This window comes from Doryrhamphus excisus, linkage group LG12 (assembly GCF_037039965.1).
Source record: "Doryrhamphus excisus strain RoL-2023G ecotype Guam linkage group LG12, RoL_Dexc_Guam_v1.1, whole genome shotgun sequence".
In the NCBI taxonomy this organism is placed as follows: domain Eukaryota; kingdom Metazoa; phylum Chordata; class Actinopteri; order Syngnathiformes; family Syngnathidae; genus Doryrhamphus; species Doryrhamphus excisus.
Window position 1 is genome coordinate 3023297 of NC_136368.1, and position 27555 is coordinate 3050851.

The 27555-nt window shown below is 43.3% G+C and overlaps 5 protein-coding genes across 6 annotated transcripts; 3 read left to right on the forward strand and 2 right to left on the reverse strand.

The window, feature by feature from the left end:
• The first annotated feature begins 1485 nt into the window (after positions 1 to 1485).
• gpr39 (G protein-coupled receptor 39) lies at positions 1486 to 4225 on the forward strand. The gene is made up of 2 exons (XM_058081967.2): positions 1486 to 2862; positions 2982 to 4225. The coding sequence occupies exons 1-2, from the start codon at positions 2079 to 2081 to the stop codon at positions 3434 to 3436; spliced, it is 1239 nt and encodes a 412-aa protein (XP_057937950.2). The 5' UTR covers positions 1486 to 2078; the 3' UTR covers positions 3437 to 4225.
• On the reverse strand, positions 3887 to 5457 carry LOC144901572 (uncharacterized). Its single transcript, XM_078795444.1, has one exon. It carries the CDS (start codon positions 5117 to 5119, stop codon positions 4022 to 4024), a length of 1098 nt encoding a protein of 365 aa, XP_078651570.1. The 5' UTR covers positions 5120 to 5457; the 3' UTR covers positions 3887 to 4021.
• Positions 5458 to 9555: 4098 nt separating this feature from the next.
• Positions 9556 to 13364, forward strand: LOC144901573 (uncharacterized). Its single transcript, XM_078795445.1, has 3 exons — positions 9556 to 9815; positions 10700 to 10787; positions 12008 to 13364. Exons 1-3 carry the CDS (start codon positions 9807 to 9809, stop codon positions 12862 to 12864), a joined length of 954 nt encoding a protein of 317 aa, XP_078651571.1. The 5' UTR covers positions 9556 to 9806; the 3' UTR covers positions 12865 to 13364.
• Positions 13365 to 13555: 191 nt separating this feature from the next.
• fastkd1 (FAST kinase domains 1) lies at positions 13556 to 21739 on the reverse strand. Of its 2 annotated transcripts, XM_058081865.2 has the most exons (15): positions 21594 to 21738; positions 20861 to 21301; positions 20708 to 20776; positions 20500 to 20625; positions 18958 to 19356; positions 18783 to 18893; positions 17468 to 17599; positions 16910 to 17396; positions 16550 to 16664; positions 15221 to 15349; positions 15007 to 15138; positions 14822 to 14935; positions 14101 to 14245; positions 13899 to 14013; positions 13556 to 13698 (listed from the first exon to the last, which is right to left on the reverse strand). In XM_058081865.2, the coding sequence occupies exons 2-15, from the start codon at positions 21196 to 21198 to the stop codon at positions 13609 to 13611; spliced, it is 2502 nt and encodes an 833-aa protein (XP_057937848.2). In that variant the 5' UTR covers positions 21199 to 21301; positions 21594 to 21738; the 3' UTR covers positions 13556 to 13608. The 2 variants fall into 2 exon arrangements, with proteins under 2 accessions (XP_057937848.2, XP_078651569.1); XM_078795443.1 differs by lacking the exons at positions 13556 to 13698; positions 13899 to 14013 and having other exon boundaries at positions 14822 to 14946; positions 21594 to 21739.
• A 121-nt stretch (positions 21740 to 21860) lies between these two features.
• On the forward strand, positions 21861 to 27452 carry ppig (peptidylprolyl isomerase G (cyclophilin G)). Its single transcript, XM_058081899.2, has 13 exons — positions 21861 to 22011; positions 22546 to 22629; positions 22716 to 22790; positions 22866 to 22973; positions 23066 to 23110; positions 23194 to 23281; positions 23389 to 23418; positions 23508 to 23647; positions 23727 to 23904; positions 24344 to 24526; positions 25098 to 25188; positions 25279 to 25418; positions 25692 to 27452. The coding sequence occupies exons 2-13, from the start codon at positions 22569 to 22571 to the stop codon at positions 26647 to 26649; spliced, it is 2097 nt and encodes a 698-aa protein (XP_057937882.2). The 5' UTR covers positions 21861 to 22011; positions 22546 to 22568; the 3' UTR covers positions 26650 to 27452.
• Positions 27453 to 27555: the final 103 nt, after the last annotated feature.

Genomic DNA, 27555 nt, shown 5'->3' on the forward strand with positions numbered 1-27555 from the left:
TGGTGTCCAGCGGATCTGTGCTGGTCCAAGAAAGAGTCCGTCAAGCAGCAGCGTTGGGGTGTTTAGTTACTGAAATGATGCTGAGGCTTTTGTGTCACGCCACACGATGCGGGTCATAGAAGAACCGCTCAAGAAGTAACCATGTTGAAGAGGAGAGTACAGAGCTGAAGGCAGCTTCTCATCATGTCTTCTTTCTTTGATTATGTTAAAGCCAAACTGGTCCCCTGTACAATGCTTCCTCAGGTTTCTTCTTTCGTTTCATTCTTCTGTTTTTTCAATAAAAAAGGTGTTTCAATCTGTATGCTTGGCATATTTATGCAAAACATGGAAATGAACAAGACCGAGATTTCTGTGTATTATCATCTCCAAAGTTAAAATCAAGCTATAAAGATAGCACACCTGGTGTGAAAATCTATATCTATACACTGTTTATAGCTACTTTTCAGTAAGAAAGGTTCCTATTGGCTGTCCTAGAAGGCGCGAGATGACGCCATCAGCTAGTCATTTGCCTACAATGCTGTCGAGAAAAAAACAACCGGTAGGAGAGACCGAAAAGTGAGTAAAAACACCTCCATTATCTTTATTGATTACTTGTTAATTCATTTATTAATGGCCCGAATTAGGATAAACGGTATAGAAATATGTAGGGTTGAAATGTCGACATCTAGCGACAAAATCACCAAGTTTGCCTCTTCTATCTTCAATGATAGCAATGATAGCAGAACATTTTAATGACTAGGATTTCCGAGCATATTTAAATGCAGCAACGTGTACTTCCGACGTAGGGGTTGAGTGAGAGATAAGAATATCCACTTCCTGTTTGACTTTGTCGTTCTGATACACGCATTACAAAGAGCCTGTTGTGAGCTCGGACGCTATAACGGTAACGTAACGGCAAAGGTGGAGACGTCAGTCAAAAAGAGAGAAAAACTGTTTGTTAACTTAGCTGAGAGGTGAATGAGATGGCCAAGGAGAGTAAACAAATGGATAGCCAACCCGACATCCGCTTCCGTATTATGCCCTGGGCGGGTTTGGGCCGCCATGATGGTGAGCAGAATGAAGACAAATGCTTTGAAAACATGCTCGAGGCACGCTACTCAGCCGTTCAAAATAATCAAATAAATACTTAAATAAATAAATACTAACTACCCCAGAAACAAAGACAGTCATGTGTGCTAAAATTGTGTGGATTTATTGTACATAAACAGAATATTGGAGAGGATTTAAAGTGTATGTATATCTCTGAACGAGTTTCACTGGGTGAATAGCTGAATTCATGGCTAGTCATTAATGATGGTGATTTACATGACAGTCTATCAAACGTATTAACAATGCCATTACTTAAATCAATGTTGCATTGTAGCAACTAAAAATGTTGCGTTGCATTCACTGTCCTCCATGGAGTGACCAACCCTGCTCTTAACGCTACAGTCGGGGAGAGTTGGGGAGAATGGCAAAGGTTTAAGTATTAACGAACAACACCTGGCAACCCTGCCAGAAGCCACTGGGTATCTGGGTTGTGGGCGTCACTTTAAGCAGCGCCCCATTGTGTATATATACATAGGCGGCATCAAACAGAACTACATGTTTGCTCACGGTGCGACAAAACAAAGACAGAATACATCCGCGGCAAGTTAACTTCTCTGATGACACATTTTGCAGTCAGGACAAAACACGGCCAAATGTTGGGAAGAAAGAGTACCACAGGATACCCAGCATGCCTTGTGGACGGTAATACATGGGTGTTAGCTTGAGTTCCTTTGTTGGCGTGTGGTGTTTTTGCTACAGATTGCATCTGATTATTTTAGCACTGCGAGTTGCCATGTTTAATGTTTAACTGGCCCGCCTCTGTGGAGGGGAGAAGGACGTCTGTCTCAGATTTGGTCAGGACACGTGAGGACACCTTGGCATATAAGACGTGTGAGACTTGACAAGACGTCAGAAGAAGTGCGTGTTCTCATCATGGAGGAATTTCCACCTTTGGGCCCTGGGTGTAATCGCGGTGACCTGGCCCAGCCGCTGATAAGCCAAGAGAGGAAATCAATACGGGGAAAATCCAGGCTCACCGCTCAGCCGCTATGAAAGACGACATGGAGGTCGGGGATGAGAAGGACTGGACGCAGCTGGAACCTAACGACTCCATCAAAATCTTCTTGACTGTTTTGTACAGTCTCATCCTGGTGACGGGAATCCTGGGTAATTCTGTAACGATCAGAGTAGTGCGAGTGCTGAATCAAAACGGGTACCTGCAGAAGAGGGTGACGGCGCACATGGTGAGCCTGGCGTGCTCCGACTTGTTGGTTCTCGTCATCGGGATGCCGGTGGAGCTCTACAGCGCCATATGGTTCCCCTTCACGTCAGCATCAGGCAACGCCGCGTGTAAGATCTATAACTTTATATTTGAGGCGTGCAGCTACGCCACCATTTTGAATGTGGCGACTCTCAGTTTCGAGCGCTACGTGGCTATCTGCCACCCGTTTGGTTTCAAAGCCCTGGGTTGGGCACGCACATCGGCTCTCATCGCCTTCGTCTGGCTGGCGTCCGTGCTCGTGGCGCTGCCGTTGCTGGTTGCTACGGGAACACAAGGCCACATTCCTTCTTGGGCGGATACGCCCGTCCAGAACCTGACGTTCTGCACAAACCTGAGGGAGCGCTGGGTCATGTACCGTACTAGCATCTTTGTGGCTTTTGTCGTGTATGTCGTGGTTTTGGCATCCGTGTCCTTCATGTGTCGGGCCATGATCCTGGTTCTGCGGAGACCTGTGGGTTGTCTACACAGTGGCGTCAGCGGAACCCAAACAGCATCCAAGCATGAACATTCAAGGTTCAAGATGGCCAGAAAGCAGAGCATCATATTTCTTGGTAGGTCCTGTGTGGCTTTTTCCACTGTAAGAAATGAATGAATAATTGATATCATACGATAACGATCTTCAAACAGGAGATCCAACGGCCCTAACCTTCTTGTACTTGTAACTCCTCAGGCCTGATTGTGGGGTCCTTGATGGTGTGCTGGTTTCCCAATCAGATCCGTCGTCTCATGATGGCCGCCGTGCCCAAATCTCGCTGGACTACAGCCTACTTTTGGAGCTACGTCACCCTCCATCCGGTGGCCGACACCTTCTTTTACCTCAGCTCAGTCCTCAACCCGTTCCTCTACAACGTGTCTTCCAAGCAGTTCAGGGAGGTCTTTGTCCAGGTGCTGCGGTGTCGTCTCACAATAGAACACGTCAACAAACGAACCATGCGGAACACACGCGTCCCATCTGCGCCTTCCCAGAAGCCTCTGCTGTTGAAGTCCTTGCGTGGCAGCAGGAAGCCAAAAGAGACATACCAGGACCAAAGTGACTCAGGAGCACATTTAGATGTTCCATCATCCCCAAAAGAGTTAGCTCAGACTCTCACAACAAAGACAAATGTGCCGTCCGGAATGGAATAAAGTATTCCCTTTTACACTTCCATGGAGCGGGAAAAGAAGTAAGGGATCCACAGTCGGAGTCACACCAACTACCCTCATATGTCCTCCTTCACTACATCCATAAACCTCCTCTTTGGTCTTCCTCTACGCCTCCTTCCTGGCAGCATCCTTCTACCAATATATTCACTATGTCTCCTCTGGACATGTTCCAACCATCTCAGTCTGGCCTCTCTGACTTTATCTCCAAGGCTGCTAACATGTAATGTCTCTCTGATGTACTCCTTCCTGATCCTATCCATCCTGGTCACTCCCAATGAGAACCTCAGCATCCTCATCTCTGCTACTTCCAGTTCTGTTTCCTGTCTTTTCCTCAGTGGCACTGTCACTGACCAAACAACATGGCTGGTCTCACCGCAGTTTTGTATACCTTTCTGGTACCTTTCATTTAGTGATGATAGCATAGAGTCAACTACTGCACACAACATGTCTTTCTTTTGCACATGAATAAAAAGATGTATTTATTGACCAAGGACATGTGCTAGCAATATGACAACACGGTGACGGCGTGGAAGTCAGGTATGTCCAACTAACATGTCCAACAGTACATCAACAGTGTCTCTGCATGTGTCTTTTCAAAGAGGAATTCCAAGAAAATGTGTTGCCACAATTTGAGCAACTAAATGGTTTTTCGCTTGTGTGTGTCGCTTGTATGTGTAATTGCACGTTTTTCTTTCGATTGAAGCGTTTACCACAATCTGAGCAACTGAAAGGTTTTTCTCCCGTGTGTGTTGTCATGTGTAATTCCATGTTTGCCTTTCGATTAAAGCGTTTACCACAGTCTGAGCAACTATAAGGTTTTTCTCCTGTGTGTATCATCATGTGCGATCGCATGGTTGTCTTTTGAGTGAAGCTTAAACCACAGTCTGAGCAATGAAATGGTCTTTCTGCTTTGTGTATTCTCATGTGCGACTGCAATTTTCCCTCGAAAGTGAAGCATTTACCACAGTCAGAGCAACTAAAAGGTTTTTCTCTCGTGTGCCTCCTCATGTGTGATTGCATGGTTGTCTTTCGAGTGAAGCGTTTACCACAGTCTGAGCAACTAAACGGTTTTTCTCCTGTGTGTGTTCTCATGTGTCTTTGCATGAGTGTCTTCACAGTGAAGCATTTACCGCAGTCAGAGCAACTAAAAGGTTTTTCTCCCGTGTGCGTCCTCATGTGTGAGTGCATGGTTGTCTTTCGAGTGAAGCGTTTACCACAGTCTGAGCAACTAAAAGGTTTTTCTCCTGTGTGTGTTTTCATGTGTCTTTGCATAAGTGACTTCACAGTGAAGCATTTACCACAGTCTGAGCAACTAAAAGGTTTTTCTCCGGTGTGGATTCTCATGTGTTGAGCCAAATAACTGTTGCGAGAAAATCTTTTATCACAAACGGAGCAGTTCATACGTTTGCCGGTCTTCTTTTTCGAGCTTTCAGAGTGTTTGTTGCCAGTGTGAGTCGTCATATCACCTTCACAGTCTGTATCGCTGCTCAGAGATTCTTGGTTGTAGTCGCCGTCTTCATCTTCAGGAGAGTGTGACGTTGTGTCGTCACTATCTGACAGTGGAGCTAAGAGGTTGTCTGCTTGTGATCCTCCACAGTGGTCTCCATCAGCTTCTGTTGTCATGTGTTGCAGTGAGCTGCCGCATGAAGGCTCCGCCTCTCTCATCTCCTCACTTGGACTATGATGAAGCTGTGAGGACTCAGGTGGTTTGTCTTCATGGTCGTCTGTCTTCACAGAGACACCAGTCAGTGGCAACCTGGTGAGATCAGCCTCCTCTGGCCCTAGAAGATGCTCTCCCTCCTGAGTGATCCAGAGTTCTTCCTCTTCTTCTTTAACACAGGAGAGCTTTGGCTCCTCCTTTTCCTTTTTAATGTGGGTGGCCTGAGGCTCCTCCTCTTCCTCTTTAATGTGGGTGGCCTGAGGCTCCTCCTCTTCCTCTTTAATGTGAAGGGCCTGGGTCTCCTTCTGTTCCTCTTTAATGTGGGTGGCATCAGGCTCCTCCTCTTCCTCTTTAATGTGAAGGGCCTGGGGCTCCTTCTGTTCCTCTTTAATGTGAAGGGCCTGGGGCTCGGCGTCTTCCTCTTTAAAAGACTGTAGCTCTGCCTGCTCCAAAGTGGAGCTCCCACCCTGTGGCTGATGGGGGCATTCTTCTTGACGACCAATCAGCAGCTGGATGTCTGCAGGACACAAATGAAATGAAAATGAATAAATGAATGTTCATAAATACAGATGTTTGTGACCCTGATTTGTGCGTGGGCCAGATTTTTAGATGAGATCCCGGGTCAGCATTTGGTGTGTGTGTGTGTGTGTGACTCACAGTAATGTTGTTGAGAACAGTGATCCATTCGCCCAAGTCCTGTTGGTGATTGGCCTTCAGGTAGAACTTCCTTATTCCTATGTTAGAAGTCGTGCGTGGAAGAAGAAGCATGTGTAAAAACATAATTTCGCTTCAACACAAGGACACAAACACATTGGTGCTGTGCTACTTCCGCCCATTCAGCAGTGGCGAGCCACCACAGCAAATAGCGAGACACAAAAGGAATGAAAAAAGCGTAAACAAGGTTAATACCATCTTTATGTTCACCATCCAACTTGACAGAACGGGAGAGGATACCCAAGTCCCGGTGTGAAAAACGTGTTGCATCATTCCCAAGAAGACTTGTCCCTGTACGAACTCAAAAGGCTGCTTCTACTCAATACAGAAGATTTTCGGCCCTTTGTATTGACTTGTGGACTCCTATAGAGCAGCTACACACAATAACCCCCGAACGGAAAGCTTTCTAGATCTTACAGAATCTACTCCTATTCCGGCTTTCTGTCTGTTTTAATTTATGCCACCGATGGCACACCAACCCCACTGTGATTGGTCACATACAGCTTGTATCCAGGCATGCCCATATAAAGAAGTTACCGCCTGTGTTAGAAGAAAACCTCTGAAACTGAGCGTTCAGAAACATCCCGAGGGCTCACTTCCAAACGTGCAAATGTCATTATCGGATTTTCGGCCCTTTGTATTGACTTGTGGACTCCTATAGAGCAGCTACACACAATAACCCCCGAAGAGAAAGCTTTCTAGATCTTCCAGAATCTACTCCTATTCCGGCTTCCTGTCTGTTTTAGTTTATTCCACCCATGGCCCACCAACCCCACTGTGATTGGTCACATACAGCTTGTACAGCTTGTATCCAGGCATGCCCATATAAAGAAGTTACCGCCTGTGTTAGAAGAAAACCTCTGAAACTAAGCGTTCAGAAACATCCCGAGGGCTCACTTCCAAACGTGCAAACGTCATTATCTGAAACATTCGCATAATTTGACACGATAATACAACTTTTATAGGTCAAAGATGGAAAAAGCATGATAGGTTCCCTTTAAGGGGCCATCCATAATTTTCAACATTTTCACGAGCGTACAAACCGTACTCTTTTGAGCAACCCCCTACCCTAAAAAGAGTACAATCCCAAATGAAAAAGGTTGATAGGTCCATGACCAACTGACCCAATACAGCCAGGAAATTGGAACATATCCAATCCAATAGTGTTCTCTGGCTGTATTTTGGGACTCTGGTCAATCAGTCACTGCCTGTGATGGGAAAATGTATATTTCACAGGGATAACATAGGTTACACATTGTGTGAATTACTTTACGGCCTTTTGTAGAGCTTCAACATTTGCATCCGAGCACATCCTGCTGTTCCTTCAAGGATGGTGGCACAGCAGGAGGCTATCTGTAACCTGGGGTTAGGGGCAGTGTCGGAGGAGGCCATTCTTTGATCAAAGCTTTACCTTCATGGAACAACGGGACATCAGGAAGTCCCACCAAATGGTTGACCCTAGGAGGTTATCTCACATGGGTGTGACAAACCGTGCCAGAAGAATGGGTGTGTATGCTAACCCCCATACATGAGGGTGGCATGAATGTCTCTTTTCTCTTGTAATGTAATTCATTTGCATGCTATGGAGTATAAAAGTTCCCGCCAAGAGGCCACTCTTTGCCAGACACCTACAGACCGCCATGCATACTGTGTGTTGTCTGACCCCTTTGTTTTGCAAAGGTAATAAAAACTACCGGAGTTATGTATTTATTTCAGGCATTCTCTATCCTACTTAGGATGATAGAAAAAATTTCCACAACAATGCGCACATGATTACTCAAGGAGCAGAAGAGTTACCCCTGGTTTCCAAAAAGCCTGAGGAGATAAAATCTTCTTTGAAATGATGGACACAACCCTTGAACTCAACTCAATGTGAAGTATGCAATAAAGATGCCACAACTGTTTTGAAAAAGGCTTAACAATCACACCTATAGTCTAGTCCAGGGGTGGGCAAACTTTTTGACTCGCATTGATATGACAAAATTTACGGGGGGGGGGGGGGGCAGACTATATATTTTACACGTAACAGTCCACCTGGTATTATTGTATCTGTAAAATTGTCATGCAATCTGCTATTATTATTTATTATTTTATATTTATATTTAAATATTTAAAAAATAATAAAATATTATAATAATTACAATAAAATTAAAATAATAATTATTATATTATTATTATGTAAAATATGCAAATATAACAACAATATTATGTATAATTAATATAATAATTAGCATTAATATAATGATTATAATAATCATAATAGTTCTAATAATAATTATAATAATCTAATAATTATTATTATTATTATGTGCTTGTGTCCCTCCGAACGCACAAAGCAGTAAACATTGATGTATTGTTCGTACGCATTGCTCGGTGAGCGGTGAATGGCAGCAATTCTCTTTTTGATGAACGAAAATAGGTAAAGGCCATTGTCTGATTGTTGTGTTGGAATGCGAAGCACGCAGAGCCACGTGAAGTATCGCGTGGACTGGTACCTCTCGCGCGCGACATTTTCTGGTTTTCAAAAAAGCGTACGTTGATGTCTTAACCCCCGTACGGTTTGTACGCTCGTGAAAATGTTGAAAATTATGGATGGCCCCTAAAGCTGGACACATTATAGAACTTATAGAACACACTTCACACTTGAAGAAGTTTTATGATTACAAGACAGCATGATTGCTAAGTTACACTTAGGTTAGCATGAATTGTGGTTAGCTAGGTAATCACGGTACTAGCTAGGTACAGCTATAGAGCCAGTGCAAATTGTTAAAATAACACAGTGAAGACACAAAACGCTAGCTAAGTGAGTCCCTGCAATGAGAAAGTACCGACAAGGCAGACATGTGGTTCCTGTGGAGGTTCCAATGCTAAATTGCTTCCGTACCACCACCATCATCATTTTGTTAGCAGCTGAAGTTAAAGAGTTTCCCCAACAAAGGACGAGCCCGCCTCCAAATATGGAAGGGGCGATTAATTAGGACTTTCGGGACAGACAAACTATTTATTGACTAAAAAACGGTGTGGCTTCCAAACGGGTCAGCTTCGAGTTACTTTAAAAAACTTACAAGTTCGGGTGAGTCCACAGAGTCCACAGAGTCCACGTGCACTTGGCAACAGCAGATCCCAGCTTGGAAACGTTGCCAAAGGTAACACTTCCGCATCCGGTTTGGGACTATTCGTCCTCTTCTTAGTTTTCATATTATGACTTTTTTTCTCGAACTAGTTCAAAGTCCAGTTCACATTGTATAATCATGACACGTTCACAGTTCAGTTCAATATTTTTATGTGAAAAGTGAAAATGAAAGCCTGAAAGACCATCACCACCTAAAACTGTTTAATGTTTTTCTTTATTCGTGCTTTTATTTTGTATCCGGAAGTTCTTGAAGCGCTTGGGAGTGTGAGCAATCACAAGGGAGTGGGCGTACCTACAAGAGGGCTGCGCGTGGAGTAAATTAAACAGACCGTTTGGGTAGGAAACAAGTGTGTGCAAGGCTTCATGGGTAATGTAGTGTGAAGCAAGGAGGTATATATATATATATATATATATATATATATATATGTATGTATGTATTGCACAAAGGGAGAGGGGAGGAGTCAACTGTTGTGGGCGGGAATAACACTAAAAGGACTGGGGGGGGTGGAAGTAGTGAGGCTGTGACCGCAGCTGAACTGAAGGGGGCGTTAATGCACCAAAGTAATGGATGCCAACCGCCATAAAACCGTGGAAGAAGAAGAAGAAGAAGAAGAAGAAGAAGACATCTCCTGGTATTGTGTAGCAGAATGGTGAAGTGACGTCACGCACACAGGACGACCCCGCTATGTTTGTGTTCTGTGATGCTAGCTCTTTGAATTTCTGTTGTTATTCCACGCAGTTTTGATACCATGCCTTATTGCTGTGTGGCAGCCTTTTTGCTCAAACACTCGAGAAGAAGGAATAAGCTTATTCAGGTTTCCGAAAGACCCCATTCGCCGCAATAAATGGACCAGGCAAGTGCAACAAAATGGACACCCGTCGAATTCGTCAGTGTTGTGCTCAACACACTTCGACGACGATTGTTTTAATATTCCTCGGTTCAAAAGAAAATTTGGGACTGGGTGTGTATTACCGGAGGGTTCTTCAACCGTCGGCTCTCTTCCCAACATGCAGACGGGGTGTGAGTGAGGACAAAGTACTGACTCATACCACAATACATAAAGTGAATCAGCATTTTTATGCTAGCTATAGTCTATCAATGTTGGAATGACGACAGAAAAATGACAGTAAATATGACAGAAACTACGTGGTCAATGTTAATGAAACTAAACAGGCTTAATATTAAACAAATTAAGATTTATTCATCCATATTTGAGTGAAAAATTCAAATATATGTGAATTTCATAGCCAATAAACACACGCTTGACTGTTGTGTGTATGCCAGCCTATCCCAGCTGTCTTTGGGCAAGAGGCGGGGTCCACCCTAGACTGGTGGCCTGCCAATCACAGGGCACATATAGACAAACAACCATTCACACTCACATTAATTCATTCATTTTCTACCGCTTTTCCTCACAAGGGTTGCTGGAGCGGAGTCCAGGGTGTACCCCGCCTCACTTACATTTATATATGGACAATTAGGAGTCCCCAATTAACCTAGCATGTTTTTGGAATGTGGGAGGAAACCGGTACTCGGAAAAGCCCCGCACACACAGGGAACGTCGAGTCTGTACATGTGTCAATCACTGACAGCAAAACAACATCCCCAACTGTGCTCATTGTGTAAGTGTTGAAAAACAAATGTATACATGCACACTGTATACACAATGTATTACTACTCTGCACAACACAATGCCAGTGAATGACGTTCGTCTGTGTACTCCATCCATCCATCCAGCTTGAAGATACACACAGGGATGCTGCGGCTGAAATGAGGCAACCCTCAAGGACCACCACTCGGTATCTGCCAAGAGGCCCTTGTAAAGGTACATCTTTTAAAATGGACACATTTATTGTGAGCTCCCTTCAAAAATCCATTATTAATGTCTGAATTTCAAGACACATTTGACTGTGTGTATATTTTCACTGTATTGTATTGTATTAGGGCGGCACGGCGGTTGAGTGGTTAGCGTGCAGACCTGACAGTTAGGAGAGACCGGGGTTCGACGCCACTCTCGGCCATCTCTGTGTGGAGTTTGCATGTTCTCCCCGTGCATGCGTGGGTTTTCTCCGGGTACTCCGGTTTCCTCCCACATTCCAAAAACATGCTAGGTTAATTGTCCATAGGTATGAATGTGAGTGTGAATGGTTGTTTGTCTATATGTGCCCTGTGATTGGCTGGCGACCAGTCCAGGGTGTACCCCGCCTCTCGCCCAAAGACAGCTGGGATAGGCTCCAGCACCCCCGCGACCCTCGTGAAGAAAAAGCGGTAGAAAATGAATGAATGTATTGTATTATAACAACTTGCTTGACGTGTTCGAACAATTAAAATAAGAAAGCCTGTGTTTACCAAACTCTACACCGTGGTGAAGTTAGCTTTACGTCGGATATTCGTTTCCATTGCTGTTAATTTCATGTTGGCAGATGAATATTTAGCTCTGTCCCATTACATCTGTCGTAAAAGTAACGTTGCATGTCAGTAAAAGAAGATCATACCAACAGTAAAATATGGTGGTGGTAGTGTGATGGTCTGGGGCTGTTTTGCTTTTTCGGGACCTGGAAGGTCTTGGAACTCTTGGCCGTTTTTGCCCAGCATCTCTTTTATGGTAGAGTCGTGACCTTAACTGAGTGAGGCCTGCACTGTTTGGATGTTGTTGTGGGGTCTTTTGTGACCTCTTGGATGAGTCGTGGCTGCGGTCTTGGGGTCCAGGGAAGGTCCACCACCACTGTTGAAGAAACTTTGTCTCAACTTGAGATTTATCGAGATAGCTAGAGCGCAAAGGGAGGTTATAGCACAGACATACGGGATATGAAGAAATTAGGACTGTCAAAAATTATTCATGTAATGAATTCTGTTACCTTTTCTTGCGTAATTAACGCATACACATTACGGCAATGTCTGTTTTGACGACAGGCGGAGGCAACTGAAGCTTCCCCACAGAGTCACATGTCGTTTTGTATCGTGGCGGTTCTGCCACTACAAATACTAATTTTACAGCGCACAATGGACTTGCACAATATTGTGATTCCTGTTTGTGTCCTGCAGACATCCAGCAGTTGATTGGTCGTCATGAAGACTGTCCCCCTCAGCCACATGGTGGGAGATCCACTTTGGAGCAGACGGCACTACAGCCTTTTAAAGAGGAAGAGCCACAATCTCCCTACGTTAAAGCGGAAGAGGAGGAGCCACAGCCCGTCCACCTTAAAGAGGGAGAGGCCCAGCCTCCCTATGTTAAAGAAGAAGAGGAAGAACTCTCCATCACTCGGGAGGGAGAGCATCTTCTAGGGCCGGAGGAGGCTGAGAGGGCCGACAACCAAGAATCTCTGAGCAGTGGCACAGACTGCGATAAGACGACTCACACCGGCAACAAACACTCTGAAAGCTCTGAAAAGACGACGAGTAAACCATTTAAGTGCTCAGTTTGTGAGAAAAGATTTTCTTGTAAGGGTAATTTGACTCAACACATGAGAACGCACACTGGAGAAAAACCTTTTCATTGCTCAGACTGTGGTAAACGATTCACTCAAAAGATACACATGCAGTCACACATGATAACGCACACAGGAGAAAAACCTTTTCATTGCCTCGACTGCGGTAAACGTTTCATTCATAGGACAACCATGCAATCGCACAAGAGAATACACACAGGAGAAAGACCTTTTCATTGCCCGGACTGCGGTCAACACTTCACTCGAAAGACACACATGCAAGCGCACATGAGGACACACACAGGAGAAAAACCGTTCAGTTGCTCATACTGTGGTAAACACTTCAATCGAAAGACAAACATGAAGTCGCACATGAGAATGCACACAGGAGAAAAACCGTTTAGTTGCTCAAATTGTGGTGAAACATTTTCTTGGAATTCCTCTTTGAAAAGACACATGCAGAGACACTGTTGATGTACTGTTGGACATGTTAGTTGGACATGCCTGACTTCCATGCCGTCACCGTGTTGTCATATTGCTAGCACGTGTCCTTGGTCAATAAATACATCTTTTTATTCATGTGCAAAAGAAAGACATGTTGTCTGCAAGTAGTTGACTGTATGCTATCATCACTAAATGCTGTAACTGATGGTCACTTCCTGTCCCATTACTACCATAGTATTTTTATTTTATAGTTACTTTGTTCTACTTTTTTCACTGTTGATTTGATTTTGCTCAAACAATCATATGCAGTAAAACAGGAATCATATTGTGTTGATATGATTGACATATTGATGAAATGTTCACAAATAAATGTGTCGATGAAAATACTGTTTTCTCAAAATATTTTGTCAGGTATTTAATCCTGATTATACGCACGGTGCATATTGTTTGATCAATACTGGATATTACTACTGGATGCATTCTGTTTTTCCGGACATTGAATGCAGCACCTAATAAAGTTTTACAATGTACAGTTGTGTGGAAAAGTGTTTGACCTTTTGGATTATTTTTGGCGTGTTTGTTCCACTTAAATGTTTCTAAAATGCCAACCACTTCTCAAGTGTTGTGTTCATGGACTAAAATTAAAATTTGAATTCATCCATACATTAGCATGAGACGCAAATGGAAGACCACCTGTAAAGCACACTTTATTGCAGTGAAATTCGACATGTGCGGCCTTTATTATTTTGTCTATAAATAAAAAAAATAAGGCCTTCAAGGTGAGAGAAATATTTTCTTCTTGAGGTATTCCATCCAAGCCTGCTGGGTCGAGAGCTCCATGGAGTTCCATTCAAAGTGGGGGATCTGGAAAGACAAGAAAAAGATACAATCACGGGGGAGAACATGCAAAAACCACACAGAGATGGCCGAGGGTGGAATTGAACCCTGGTCTCCTAACCACTCGACCACCGTGCCACCCAAATGATTGAATATTATTGGATAATTAATATCAGAACTATCGACCACAAAATGCGTTATTGTGGCAGGCCTGTATAGAAACATACCTGAACAACACGATATCCCAGAATTTCCAGGTGTCGTTTCCTTATCTGCGCCTCGCCTTTCACATGATGAGAATTTTTGCCGAAGGACTTGGAGTCCAGGAAATCAATAGAAACACTGTGTGATAGCGAACAGAAACATGCTTCTAGTTGGGGCTCCATTAGAGAAAAAGCACAGCCAAAAGGTCCTTTTGTTGGTTCCTACCGCTGTGCCCCCGGTGGAAGCTCCTTCCTGATGGTGTCCAGTGAGCTTGGACCCCAGTGAATCTTTTCCCTATCCGAGATCTGCAGAATCCCCGGCTTGCTGTACGGCAATGGCTGGAGGTGCTTATCCAGAATACATTCATAATCTGGAGAAAAAAAAACAAATATATTGTAATGTTTCAATGATTAACAAATTAATCATTATTAATCGCCATTAACAACTATGTATGAAATATGCTGTTTTTAATGTATTTGATGAATAGATAAATGATTATATATATTTGTACTACTTTGTATTACGAGCTCCAAATGAACCGACTATGCCAATCAAGCTAAAAGCTAGCACACAAATCTATTTGTCTAATGTGTTAATTACGTAATTAAATAAATTAGTTACTGCCATTAACCCTCGGCTATCTCTGTGTGGAGTTTGCATGTTCTCCCCGTGTGGCGGGGGTGCTGGAGCCTATCCTAGCTGTCTTCGGGCGAGAGGCGGGGTACACCGTGGACTGGTGGCCAGCCAATCACAGGGCACATATAGACAAACAACCATTCACACTCACATTCATACCTATGGACAATTTGGAGTCGCTAATTAACCTAGCATGTTTTTGGAATGTGGGAGGAAACCGGAGTACCCGGAGAAAACCCACGCATGGCCGAGGGTGGAATTGAACCCTGGTCTCCTAGCCGTGAGGTCTGCGCGTGACCACGTGACTTACCTAAAGTGTAAAAATAAGGCGTGACCTCTGCCGCTTTAACAAAGTTCATGCCACCAAGGACTTCAGCCAGGATTTTATGGATTTGTTGCTGGACGGGACTGACGGAACCCTTCCCTGGAAACAGACTATACAGTATTTGCTCGCTATCAAAACGCCGCCACGTGCAAGAGACGTACCCTGCGTACCTCTGTCCAGCATGTGCTGGCAGTAGCGGTCATGAAACCACGGCACCTGAAATTCGGGACACTCTAGACACACGGCACGGTTGAGCTCCATGAGTCGCAGTCGGGTCCGCATGTTAAGAGTGTTGGGCAACACTGTAAAAAGTTTTAAAACAAAACATCAGGAGTGTTCAACAAGTACCTCTATGGAGTACTGCTTCTGAATCATTGCATGTACTTTCCAACTCGGTGTCCAGCTTGCCCAGAAAATCTATGTTGAAGATTTCTCGAATGAGTTCCTCAGGAAAATAGTCCGCCACCGCCAAAGAGTAGGCCAGTAGAACCAGTAGATGAGGGTCAAAGGAGCCTGCATACATATACACACACACACGCAAAGTACACATGCACACAGAGAGTATTTAAATGCATTATAGAGTTGTGGACTCCTGTAGAGAAGCTACACATAATAATCACAAAAAAGCTGTCTAGATCTTCCAGAATCTGCACTAAGTCTGATTTAGATTTAGAATTTTATAAATTTTAATCGAATTAAAATTTTTATAATTTAGAAAAGAGGTTACTTAGCGCCAAATGTGGCCCGCAGGACACTAGTTTGAGGCCCCCGCCTTGATATGAAAGTTTAATGTCAGTGCGGCCGGCGCAAGTTTGATATGGATGCTGTATGGTATCATGTACCCAGAAAAAATTATTACCTTTGATTAATGTTCATGTTAAAGGTTAAATAACTGTTAATAGTTATCCTCCCTATCCGTGTGGAAGTGGTAAGTTTTTGGCTATTAAGTTTAAGGGATTTAACTTGAAGGCTAGCGTTTAGGTCGCTAGCTCTCTAGTTTGCGAGTTAGCATGTGTCTCAAGACCCTGCAGTTGCGCAATATGTTGTAAATAAAAAGAGTATAAATGTGACTATAGTCGTGTTTTGTCATGTCTACAGGGCTCTAATAATGCTTTGTTCATTTTAATCTGAAAAAAATAATTTGTCTACCCACCAACTATATGTCATTTCTTAATTTTTTATTATTTGGTGTTTTATTATTATTATATTTATTTATTACTGATTGATTGATTTTCTTTATTCTTGATTTGTTTATTTTTCATCTTATTTTGTGTAGAAAAATAAAAAGTAAGATATTTGAGAACAGTGGAATGTTTTATCAGAGCTTTTCTTGTAGAAAATCGGAACCAAAGCAAAGTTTTTTTTTTGTTTTGTTTTTAATAAATGTGTTTTTTGGGGGGGGTTTTTTTTTGGAAAACCTAATGTGGCCCAGTCTCACCCAGACCCTAGCTCCAGTGCCCCCCCCCCCCAAGTAAATTGAGTTTGAGACCCCTGATATAAGGAAGCCCAGCATTCTGTGATGTCACAGAGAACCAGCATTAAGAAAAAAACTCTGTGAAACTGAGCGTTCAGAGTCATCCCAAACGTCTTTCAGAGCTCACTTCCAAATGTGCAAACCTCATTTGGCATCGTTGAACTACATTTATATGTAAGAAAAGTCGGGAAAAAAGCATAAATTTAAGAGTACGCTAGAAAAGAAGCATACTCCCTTACTGATATGAGGAGTGAAGTGCTGTATGCAAACGTCGTACAACTGGTCCGCTTCTTCGGGATCGTAGTTGAAGAAGGAAAAGGGAAGCAGGATGGAATACATTGCTGAGGGGTGAATCTAAAAAACAAAACCATAGATGTTAGTCCCGAACCCAACCAGAATTTTAAACATATTTTAATTATGCAACGTTGCACCCCTGCTTCTGTTTACATGTGTTGCCTTAAAGTCACAGAGTTGTATCTTTAGTTTTTACTATGTGACCCGCACCCAAAGCCAATGTGGGTCCTCATACATGTTTGGGTTTAGCACCTCTAAAAAAAAAAAAAAAAAAAAGCATTTTGAAAAAGCTTCTGTGCAATCACCTTCTGAATGTCTTGAACGGCCACGCTGGCGATTCGCTCCATCAAGGGAGGGCAGACCTGATGTGTCCTTGCTACAAAGAGGGCCAACTCCGACACGTTCGTCCAATTGATTTGGTCCATCATTCTCTGCAGAGTGGCCATGGTCTCTTCTAGCAGCATTTCCTCAAACCACTCCCCCGAAACGTACCTGAGCTCCTCCAGCAGCACGTCCAGTCGCTCGGTGGTCTGCAGCCTGCTGCGGCCGCAGCGGCTGAGGGTCTGCAGCAGACGCACGTACCTGCTGGGAGTGCTGTGGCGGTACGAGGGGTCGTTGCGTACCCACTTCCCCAGAGCAAAGGAAATGGCGTTGAGGTCATTGAAAGTACATTGGGACACCACCGCGTTGAGCCGTGAGATCACGGCCTCCTCCAGGTGCGGGGAAGGGAACATGGAGAGAACACGGGTCAGCATGGTCACCTCGCTGGGGAAGAAGCTGCGCTCTAAAAAGCTGCAAAGTCAAAGTGAATGAAATCATCACTTTTATAATCGGATGACGGATAAACACCGACTTTATCTTACCCGACTAACAGGTTTCTTAGTTTGGTGAAGAGTTCTGGATTCTGGTAATGCAACATGAAAAGGGCCCGTGTGACTCTGGTGACCTCCACCGGGTTGTAAATGTCGAGGTTCCTTTGGATTCCTGATGCAATCCTGGAAAAGAACACTTATACTCAAGCATCTGGAAAAGTAAGAGGCGCCTGGACAAGAAGTGCAATTAGTAGAAATATGGATTATGACCATGTTTGCAGGTACAACAGCTTCCATTCTTTTTTTGAAGACACTTTACAAATCAGTCTTAACCTCCTGTATGGTACCACACAACAAGTAAGAAATTAAAATCTTAGAAAGTCAAAAACATTTTTAGAACAGGGGTCTCAAACACGCGGCCTGCGGGCCAAATGTGGCCCGCAGGACACTAGTTTGAGGCCCCCTGAATGTTTAATGTTAGTGCGGCCCGCGCAAGTTTGATATGGATGCTGTATGGTATCATGTACCCAGAAAAAATTATTACGTTTGATTAATGTTCATGTTAAAGGTTAAATAACTGTTAATAGTTATCCTCCCTATCCGTGTGGAAGTGGTATGTTTTTGGCTATTTAAGTTTAAAGGAAATAACTTGGAGGCTACCGTTTAGGTCACTAGCTCTCTAGTTTGCGAGTTGGCATGTGTCTCAAGACCCTGCAGTTGCGCAATATGTTGTAAATAAAAAGAGTATAAATGTGACTATAGTCGTGTTTTGTCATGTCTACAGGGCTCTAATAATGCTTTGGTAATTTTAATCTGAAAAAAATAATTTGTCTACCCACCAACTATATGTGGTTTCTTAAGGTTTTATTATTATTATTATTATATTTATCAGAGCTTTTCTTGTAGAAGATCGAAACCAAAGCAAAGTTTATTCATTTTTCTGTTTTTAATAAATGCGGTTTTTTTTTTTTTTTTTGGAAAACCTGATGCGGCCCAGTCTCGCCCAGACCCTAGCTCCACTGACCCCCAAGTAAATTAAGTTTGAGACCCCTGATTTACAAGTTTAAATTGTAAAATTAATAATTTAGATGTTATGAAACGCAATGTTCAGTGCTGAAAAGTTGTCGCGTGTCAATAGAAGCGCTCTGTGATGTTGGACGTCAACAAGTAGCAAGCAGCTGTTCGAGTCCAAGACAGAAACAGCTGTGTCACTCTCTGATGTTGACGATGTGAACACCAAAGTCGGTCAGTCTCACTGGTTTCTGGCCGCCCATACAGCTACACAAAAATAACTACACACACAGCACTAACTTTACAAAACAAAAAGAAAGTGGATTTATCTAGCGGCAACACGATATGAACTCACTTGTTCATCAAACTCAGGTTCCTGCTCCCAATCTCTTCCAGCGTTTCAGCGATAGCCATCACCTGCTGAGCGTCAAACTCTTCACCTAGCATGTGGGCTGTGCTCTCCAACCTGAGGAGGAATCAAACGTGACTGACGTGAATTTAGAATTTCAACCATGTGTAGTGACGCTAACCCATCTCTCGTCTCCGGACTGGCCACGGGCGCCAGACTGACAAAGAGTTTGGTAAAAGAGTGCGTGTCGATGCTGGAGTCAATCAATTCCGCCAGACGTTGTTTAACAGCCAGCTTGAAGTCAAAGTTGTGAAACTGCAGGGACTGATACAGGCCTATTAGCATGCAGATGTTCTCCGCATCCATTCTGGGAACGTTGCACAGAAGGATCTGGTTGCACTTCTCCAGCATGGGCCTGTGGATGCATTTAATGTTACGCAGGAACTGCACCACTCTACGAGCGTTGTTGACGCTGGATGGATCCATTTTGTCCAAGAGGTGGTCTGCCCTGCGAATGAGGGCGTCTCGAAGACGAGGAGACACCAGGGATGTCACACTAATTAGAAATGTAGTGAGGATCCTGGAAGGGGAAAAAAATACACCACAAGGTAAGATGAATACACAAGTAATCCTACTCCACTCTACACATTGAACTTCACAGTTTTTAAAAAACTAATTACTACATCATGTTGTTTCATGTATTCATACAAATGAATAAGTCCAAAATTCTGCATATTTAAGCAGAAGTTAAGCATTTTTTGCCTAAATTTCAAGCTTGAAAATACCTAAATAAAGAAATTAAGTAAAATAAAAACAAATGGCATTCAAAGAAGTGATGATATGTAGTGGAGATGTACTTTTTTCCCCCAAACTTATACCTTTCTGCTTCTCAAGGCCAATATGGGACCAATAACAGATACATTTTGACTAAATGTTTTATGGCTATGGATAAAATGTGTTTTGGGTATTTTCATTTGTACATGTGATTAAGCTGACACTAATCAATAAAAAAAAACGTTTGTGTCAGTGTGAGACATCCCACTACCTCATATTTTGCTGTTGGTGAACCATTGTGGGAGAGATTAAGAGCTAATATACTTATAATAAAGAAAAAATAATTATCAAAAATATGCTTGCCGACTATATATTCTCTTTAAATAATGGCCCATTTTCCCAAATTGATATCCCAACAATTTGTTGTAGTTATCGTTGTCCAATCATTAACCACAAAGCGATTTCCCCTACTTAAACGTATTTCTGTATCAGATTAAATGCGATTAATTCTGTGTTAAATATAGAAAAAATTAATAGCGATGAAATATTGAAAGATAGACAGACCTAATGTAAATATTTCAAGATATGAGTTTTGGTCCATATAGTCCAGCCCTAATATGTAGTATTCTAACGTTAGATGAGGCACACGAGTACCACACGGCCGGAATAACAGCCTTGTATTGAAGCTTTGAATAAACTCAACTCTGAACCCCTGAAGACACTTCCTGTCCACCCCCCCAGTCGTATTGTCTCTTATTATATCCATTATATTGGATAATAGGAGTGTACAGGTGACCATAGGGGTGTTATGTAATGTCTGGAGAGCTCCAATAATGTTAAAAATGGTGGTAAAGGTGGTAAACAAGGGATTACTGTGCTTCAAAATCAAACTTCTCGATCAGATCTTATCAGATTGTGTTGGTGTAATAGCTTCTGTTCTTTTACCAACCTGGCATCGTCAATGGATGACAACTTCCGATCCACAATATTGGCGATTTGTCCCATCAGAGGACTGTGGTGAAGGCGCAGATCGTTGAGACAGATCGCAAACTTGGATAAGGATGTCAGTGGAAGTCTGCAAATGCGCATAAATGTTCCAAGATTAATGTAGAGATTGATGTGGAGCTCAAATAAACAAAAAGAGTGTGAAGTCGCACTTGTCTAATCTTAGCCAAGCCTCCGAAACTAACTGCTGAACCAGAGAGTCGTGATGGTCCACATTCAGCCTGAAAAACAGTAAACGACAATGTGAAGATGCCTCCTCTTGTCTTTGCCATCTTACCTTCACACCGATACTACAATTCACATACCTGAGGAAACTATACAGCAAGTCCACCAACATAAAATCATCCATGAGTGCTATTTTGTTCTCTGCCAGAACCCGAAGCGTCAGGAACTGCGGGTGAGTCTTGATAAAATCAACCGTTCTCAGCAACTCTGGTTTGTCTTTCTGGAAGCGCCACAGCATGTTCACAGCTTTGTTCACATGGTCCACAGTGAGCTTGGCCTTGTTCTTCCCCACCACATCAAACACATGGTCCTCAGCAGAGCAGACCTGCAACTGCTCCAGAACCCGGTCTCGGTTCATGGGGACCTTGTGAATGAGCCTCTGAAAGCAGGAACCCACACCGCGCAGCCGAAACATCATTTCGGCCCAATATTACCTTTGACTTGACGGCATTGTGGTTGTCATGCCACAGTGATGTGTAGGTTGACACCCACACAATACTGTCTGAGGAGAGATGATGTTCCTGGATGAAGAGACACATGTATACGAGTATATCAATTAATTGATACATAAAACATAAATTATACTGTATATTTGTGAGCGAACGAGGGAAACAGTAGACCAACACACACTTATTTGGTAACGAGGTGTCACGTGGTAGTAAAAACAATTACTTACGATATCAAACAACCTCAAACTTAACCTGATATCTTAACTTTTAGCAAGAAATTGGCAAACTGTATATACTCACATGGTTAATATCAAACCATGCCGGAAAGCATACAATGAATTCATCATTTGAAAGTCAAACCCACCTAGCATGCGGCGTCCCGTGTGCCATTTCCTGTGTACGTGACGTCACTAAATGACGTTCCGTGGAGCGCCAAGTTTCTTTTTTGGCTTCCGAGCAACTTGACTGCGGTAAATAATTAAGTTAAAAAACACACATTTGAAGTCAAAAGATTGCCACATCATTACACATGTCTCTAAATAATAATGACTCCAAAGTTCAGTGAAGTTAAATGTCGAACATCTCCGAAACGTGAGGCAGGAGTGCCGTAAAGCAGTAGTCATCTGCCGGAAATACGGAAAAACTGTCGCACGATACACAAACTACACTGACGTTCATACCGCGCCATCTTCATAAAAAAGGCGAACTGTGGAGGTTGAATGAAAGCCGTGCCTTTTTGAAAGAAACAGCTGCTGCATGGAGTGATATTCTTGCTTTTTAAGGTGATACGAAGATACGTTTACACGCTTTTGACCCTGTGCATTACGGGCATAAAACATAGAAGTTGGGGTGATCAGCGAGTGGCCGTAGAATCCATCCATGTTGTCTGGCTAAGCAGGCTAATGCTAACATGCAGGCCTGATGAGAACAGGCTGATATCGGCGGGGATCATTGTGAAATGTAACTTGAGCCATGTGTGGTTTCTAACTATTTAACAATTTAGTCGCACGTTATGCTTACATCAGCACTATTCGACTTTACAGGCTTGCTAGGCTAACGTTAGCTTTTCAGTTGGGGGGGGGGGGGGGGGGGGGGGTACGACGATGTTACGTTCATACAGCTCCAAATAGGAGACTGAATAATGGCTTAAACACAGATCTATAATATTCAATGCCCACTTTTTGTACGTCTTGCAAATGAATACACGGAGGTTAGGTAATGTTTACATCTTTGCTTTGGCTGGCTTTCTTAAAAAGCAGTACCTTATGTGGACATTTCTACCTGTGTGACTGAGTCAAGTGCCTTTGCTCCATCAGGGGTTTTGTCAGTTTTTGTGATCATGGGGGTCAAAATCCAACGTTCTCGGTGCTTCCTTGACATCGGCATTGGAAATGTACTAGGTAAGAACAACATTTGTTTTATTTTATTCCCACCGTCAAATAGGCATGTGTTTGTTAGCTATAAAATAATATTTCTCGCCTCGCAGTTGGCCGCATTGTCGTCGAGCTGTTTTCAGACGTCTGCCCCAAAACATGTGAGAACTTCCGATGCCTTTGCACAGGTAAAATTAACATTCCGGTAAAAAAGTAACATCTTATTCCCACTAAACGTACATAAAAAGTGTCTTTGCGTCCAGGTGAGAAAGGCATCGGGAAAGGAACTCAGAAACCTCTCCATTACAAAGGATGTCTCTTCCATCGGATTGTCAAAGACTTTATGATTCAAGGAGGGGACTTCAGTGAAGGCGAGTCTTTTTCTTCATTAGTCTTTCATTGTTCTCAGGTGTCGGTACAAATTAAGTGAATCCTAAGCATATATGCATTCTGCATATTTCAGGTAACGGAAGAGGAGGTGAATCCATCTATGGGGGATTTTTTGAAGGTAAAGATGCTGCTGGCTGTTGTTTAACAAGTCAACATTGTCTCCAAGACAGCTGGACAAGTTTTTTCCCTTTTAACTTCCAGATGAAAGCTTTGCTGTGAAACACAACAAGGAGTACCTGTTGTCTATGGCTAACAGGGGAAAGGACACCAATGGATCACAGTTTTTCATGTAGGCATTCATTGGTTTTGGATCTCATACTGAATTGATGAATGAAATACTTGCTTTTGAAGCTGATGTATGTTTATTGTTTTGTTTGTTACTCTGCTTCTTCTCAGAACAACAAAACCAACTCCTCATCTAGATGGGTAAGTGGTGTTGAGTTGTCATAGTCTGCACAATTCAAACTTCACACAAGTGTTGCATTCAAACGCTGCTATGTTTTTATTTCTGTCAGGGTTCATGTGGTTTTTGGGCATGTGATTTCTGGTCAAGAGGTTGTGCAAACCATGGAGAACCAGAAAACCGATCCGAATAGCAGACCCTATGCAGAAGTCAAGGTCTTGAACTGTGGTGAACTTGTCCCGAAATCAAAAGGTTCAAGTGAATTTCAGTATTTATCTCCCCCGCTACTGTACTGCTATTAAGATATTAACCAACTGTTGTATTATTCCAGCAAAGAAACACGACAAAAAGAAAGAGAAGGCCTCGTCAGGTTCCAGCGGTAGTTCCAGTGACTCTGACAGCACCTCGGAATCCTCCTCAGATTCAGAAGAATCCGACAAAGAGTCTAAGAAGCAGAAGAAGAAGGCCAAGAAGCAAAAGAAGAAGCAGAAGAAGAAGGACAAGAAGAAGTAATTGATTTGTACTTGTATTATTAACTTAGATTGTACAGTAATCCCTCATTTATTGAGGTTAAGTGTTCCGGACTCAACCACGATAAGTGGATTTCCACCAGAAAACGTCGGTCTGTCAAAGTTGACGCTTTAATAATGTGTTAACGGAAGTTATCTTTAATGGTTGAGCAGAAATGGACAAAGAACAGAGTAAGTAACAAAGAAAGCTGCCGCTAGCATAACAAGCTATCTAGTTAGTCTCTCCAATTTATGTAGTCAGTAGTTAAGTGTTTCAAACGGAGTGGGAAAGAATGACAAAAAAGCCAAAAACTTCCACATGAAATGGGAAGAGAACCTTCCTCCACTATGCAGTTGGAACAGATGCGTTAGTACACACAAATGAACGTATTGGAAAACACTGTATGGTATACTTATCTGAGACGCCGTGTTTTTACAGGCCAGAGCCTGAGAGCGTTGAAGAGAAAGAACAGGAAGAGGTGGTCACATCTACCGTGCGCCCTGAAGAAATACCTCCAGTCCCTGAGAATCGATTCCTCATGAGGAGAAGCCCGCTGATCGTCGAGAAGGAAAAAGAGCCTGAGAAAGACCAGCGCAATAAAGAAGAACGACCAAGAGACAGGTCGGTCTTTCTTACAAGGAAATATTTTAGTTCAGAATGGTACTACATTGAACTTTCTCATTTTATTTGCTTTGGTTTGCTATATCCCCCTTTCACACCGAAATGCCGTAATACTGGCAACCAAACTATCCGGACCTGAGTCTTCCTTTTTTTATTTAATTTTCCCCAGGTTCCTATTCTCAGCTATAGAATCAAATGCAAAAAAGTTAGGGCAGTACAATACTTAGTGTCATTAACACATGCACATCTCTTTTATAACTGAATTCTAACCTGAACATACCATATAGTGTACTGTATGTATCTCCTCCTCTGAACGACTGAACTTCCCCATTGTCACAAGACTACAGCAAGGTGCGTTCACGCATGCTCGGAACATCGCAACAATAGCGTGGTGAAAACGGATTAAATTGATTACAATTTGGAATCATTTGACGACCTCAGTTGAAAGCAACTTTTTGATATTTGCGCTGACACAAAATTTCTGTGAAATTTTCTTGATTTTTATGGGTTCTGTGTAAAAAGCGTGTGGCTATTGTGTCATCATACTCACACCTTCTTTCCCTCCTCTCAGCTCTGGTGTGAGAAACAATTCTCAGTCAACTTATAACAGAAGACTGGTCATGACGCGCTCCGGCAGGAAGATAAAAGGCAGGGGCCCCAGGGTGAGTGCAAATGTGCAAAATGTTTAATTAATTCTCCTCCTGTCCAACAGTACACATATGATCCTTGAATCTGTTTCTCCACCTCTCCAGAGATACAGAACTCCTTCACGTTCTCGTTCAAGATCCAGAGATCGTTTTCGGCGTAGCGAAACTCCTCCCCACTGGCGTCTAGAGCTGCAGCGCCAGAGGATGAGGGCAGTCACGGGGGAGCGTTGGATTAAGGGAGACAGGTAAAAAAGGGTTTCGGTATCAGACTGCACGACAAAAGGGAACCTCATTGTCTTCTTTGTGTAAGTGTGATGATGCTTCGAAAGGCGCCACAACTCACTCAGCCGCAGTGTGACGCTTGCTCAATGCATTGGTATTAGATTTGCTAGATACCGAGGCTGACCAAAGGGCTCCCTCTGTTCATGCCGCTGTTCTGCAATTCCTAAATGTCCCTCAAGAAACCAAAGTGAACCTTGCCAAGTTGCCTCAATCACTCACGTCCTTTTCTTTTCCAGAGGTGACATGAGTGACGACAAGGACGAGGCTGCTAACACTCAGAGGAGAGAACGACGGACCTCTGCGACCAAGCAGGAACAGGCCGACGAGGGCAAAAAGGACAAGAAAGCTCGATCTGGGAGATCCAAAAGCAAGGACGACTCTGTGGAAAAGAGTGAGAAACAAAGCAAGCAGAAGGACAAGAAAAGGGCCAAATCTAAAAGCCGCAGTAAAAGCAGAGACAAAAGTAGGAGGTCAAAAAGCAGAGAAAAGAGGAGGTCAAAAAGCAAAGAGAAGAGTCACAAGCATAAAAGTAGTGATAGGAAAGATCGCTCGAGGAGTAAAGACCGAAGTGCGACTAGGAAAGAAAAGGAGTCTGAATCTGATCACAGCAAGGATAAAAACAAAGAGAGAGAGTCCGATAAGCAGAAAGCAGATTCCAAAACAAGCAATGGTGAGAAAACGAGGACCAAATCACAAAGCAAAGACCGAAATTCCAAGCACGAGCGCAGATCAAGAAGCAGAAATCAAGATAAGGGCGGACGCGCTGCCTCCAAGGATAAAGAGGAAAAACGAGACCAGGAGCGAGAGCGGGGCAGGGAACGCAGCAGGAGCCCACACAGACGCCACGACGAAGACGACAAGGAAGACAGAAGGCGGAGAACCAGAAGTCGGGAGCGTGGGAAAAGTCCTGACAGAAGCAAGAGATCGAGCAGGCGCTCCAGAAGCAAGAGCGACAGGCGAGGGCGCAGCAAGGACCACGCCACGCCTCGTAAGGACAGCCAGAGGCGGCGACGAAGCAGCACCAGCAGCAGCAGCTCTGACAGAGACGATCGCCGCAAGCGCCGCAAGAGCCCAGACTCCAAACGGAGAAGATCCAAAAGCACCTCCAAAGACAGAAAAAGATCAGAAGTTAAAGGCAAGAACGCCGGCAAGAGGAATCACTCGAGCTCCAGTTCCAGCTCCGACAGCGACTGAGACCAGTCTTTTATTTGGATGCTCATCCAGCATGCAGCTCCGTCTTTCTGCTTTCTGACATTCCTCACAGGCCATCCACAATATCTGCCAACTTAAAATTCCCAAACCTTTTAAAGGGGAGGCTGCACCAGATGAATGCCAGGCTGGAAAACAGAAGCATCCATGAGAAGTCTTTTGAGCCTTTTGAGAAGAATAGAAACCCACGTCATTCAAACACAATGTACAGTAAAGCTGAGCCCCTCCTTGTCGATCTTTGGCTTGGTCGCAGCGCTGAGCCGAGACAACTCGTGACAACGACCGCCAATGCGGCTGAAGCTGCCCCATCGAGGACTGAAACCGTTCAGTGCCCGATATGGTAAGAATTCTAGAGCCGCTTTTTTTTTCAAATGCTGCCACTACACTTGGATTATTGCTTATTTTGGATTCTTTGGTACAGCCGGTTCCAGATCTTTTTATACTGATGTTTGATTTCTGTTATTTAACATCATCTTTGGGTGGCGGATCTGATTTTTAGGATATGAGAATTGAGATATAAAAAAAAAAAAAAAATCTTGCACAGTTATTTCTGATCTTGAAATGTTACCAACAACTGTGGCGTCTTTTAGTGACCTCCTGTCCCGTCTTTTGTCGTCTCTCGTTCAATCGAGTGATGCCTCCACTTTTGTTTTGGAATGGAGGAAAGTGTAACGCCACAAGTACGACATAAAAATACTGTTTATTGTGCGAGATGTTTTAGGAGATACCCTGCTGTAGAAAGAAATTAAAAAATACCCAAATCACATATGAAAATATTGTTCTGCAGCAATTATTAGCACCGTTAAAAGTGAAGGATCTCCCAGGTTCTTGTATTTTTGTTTCCCTCAGCGTGAGATCAATGACAGGATCACAGAGTGATAATGATGGTCA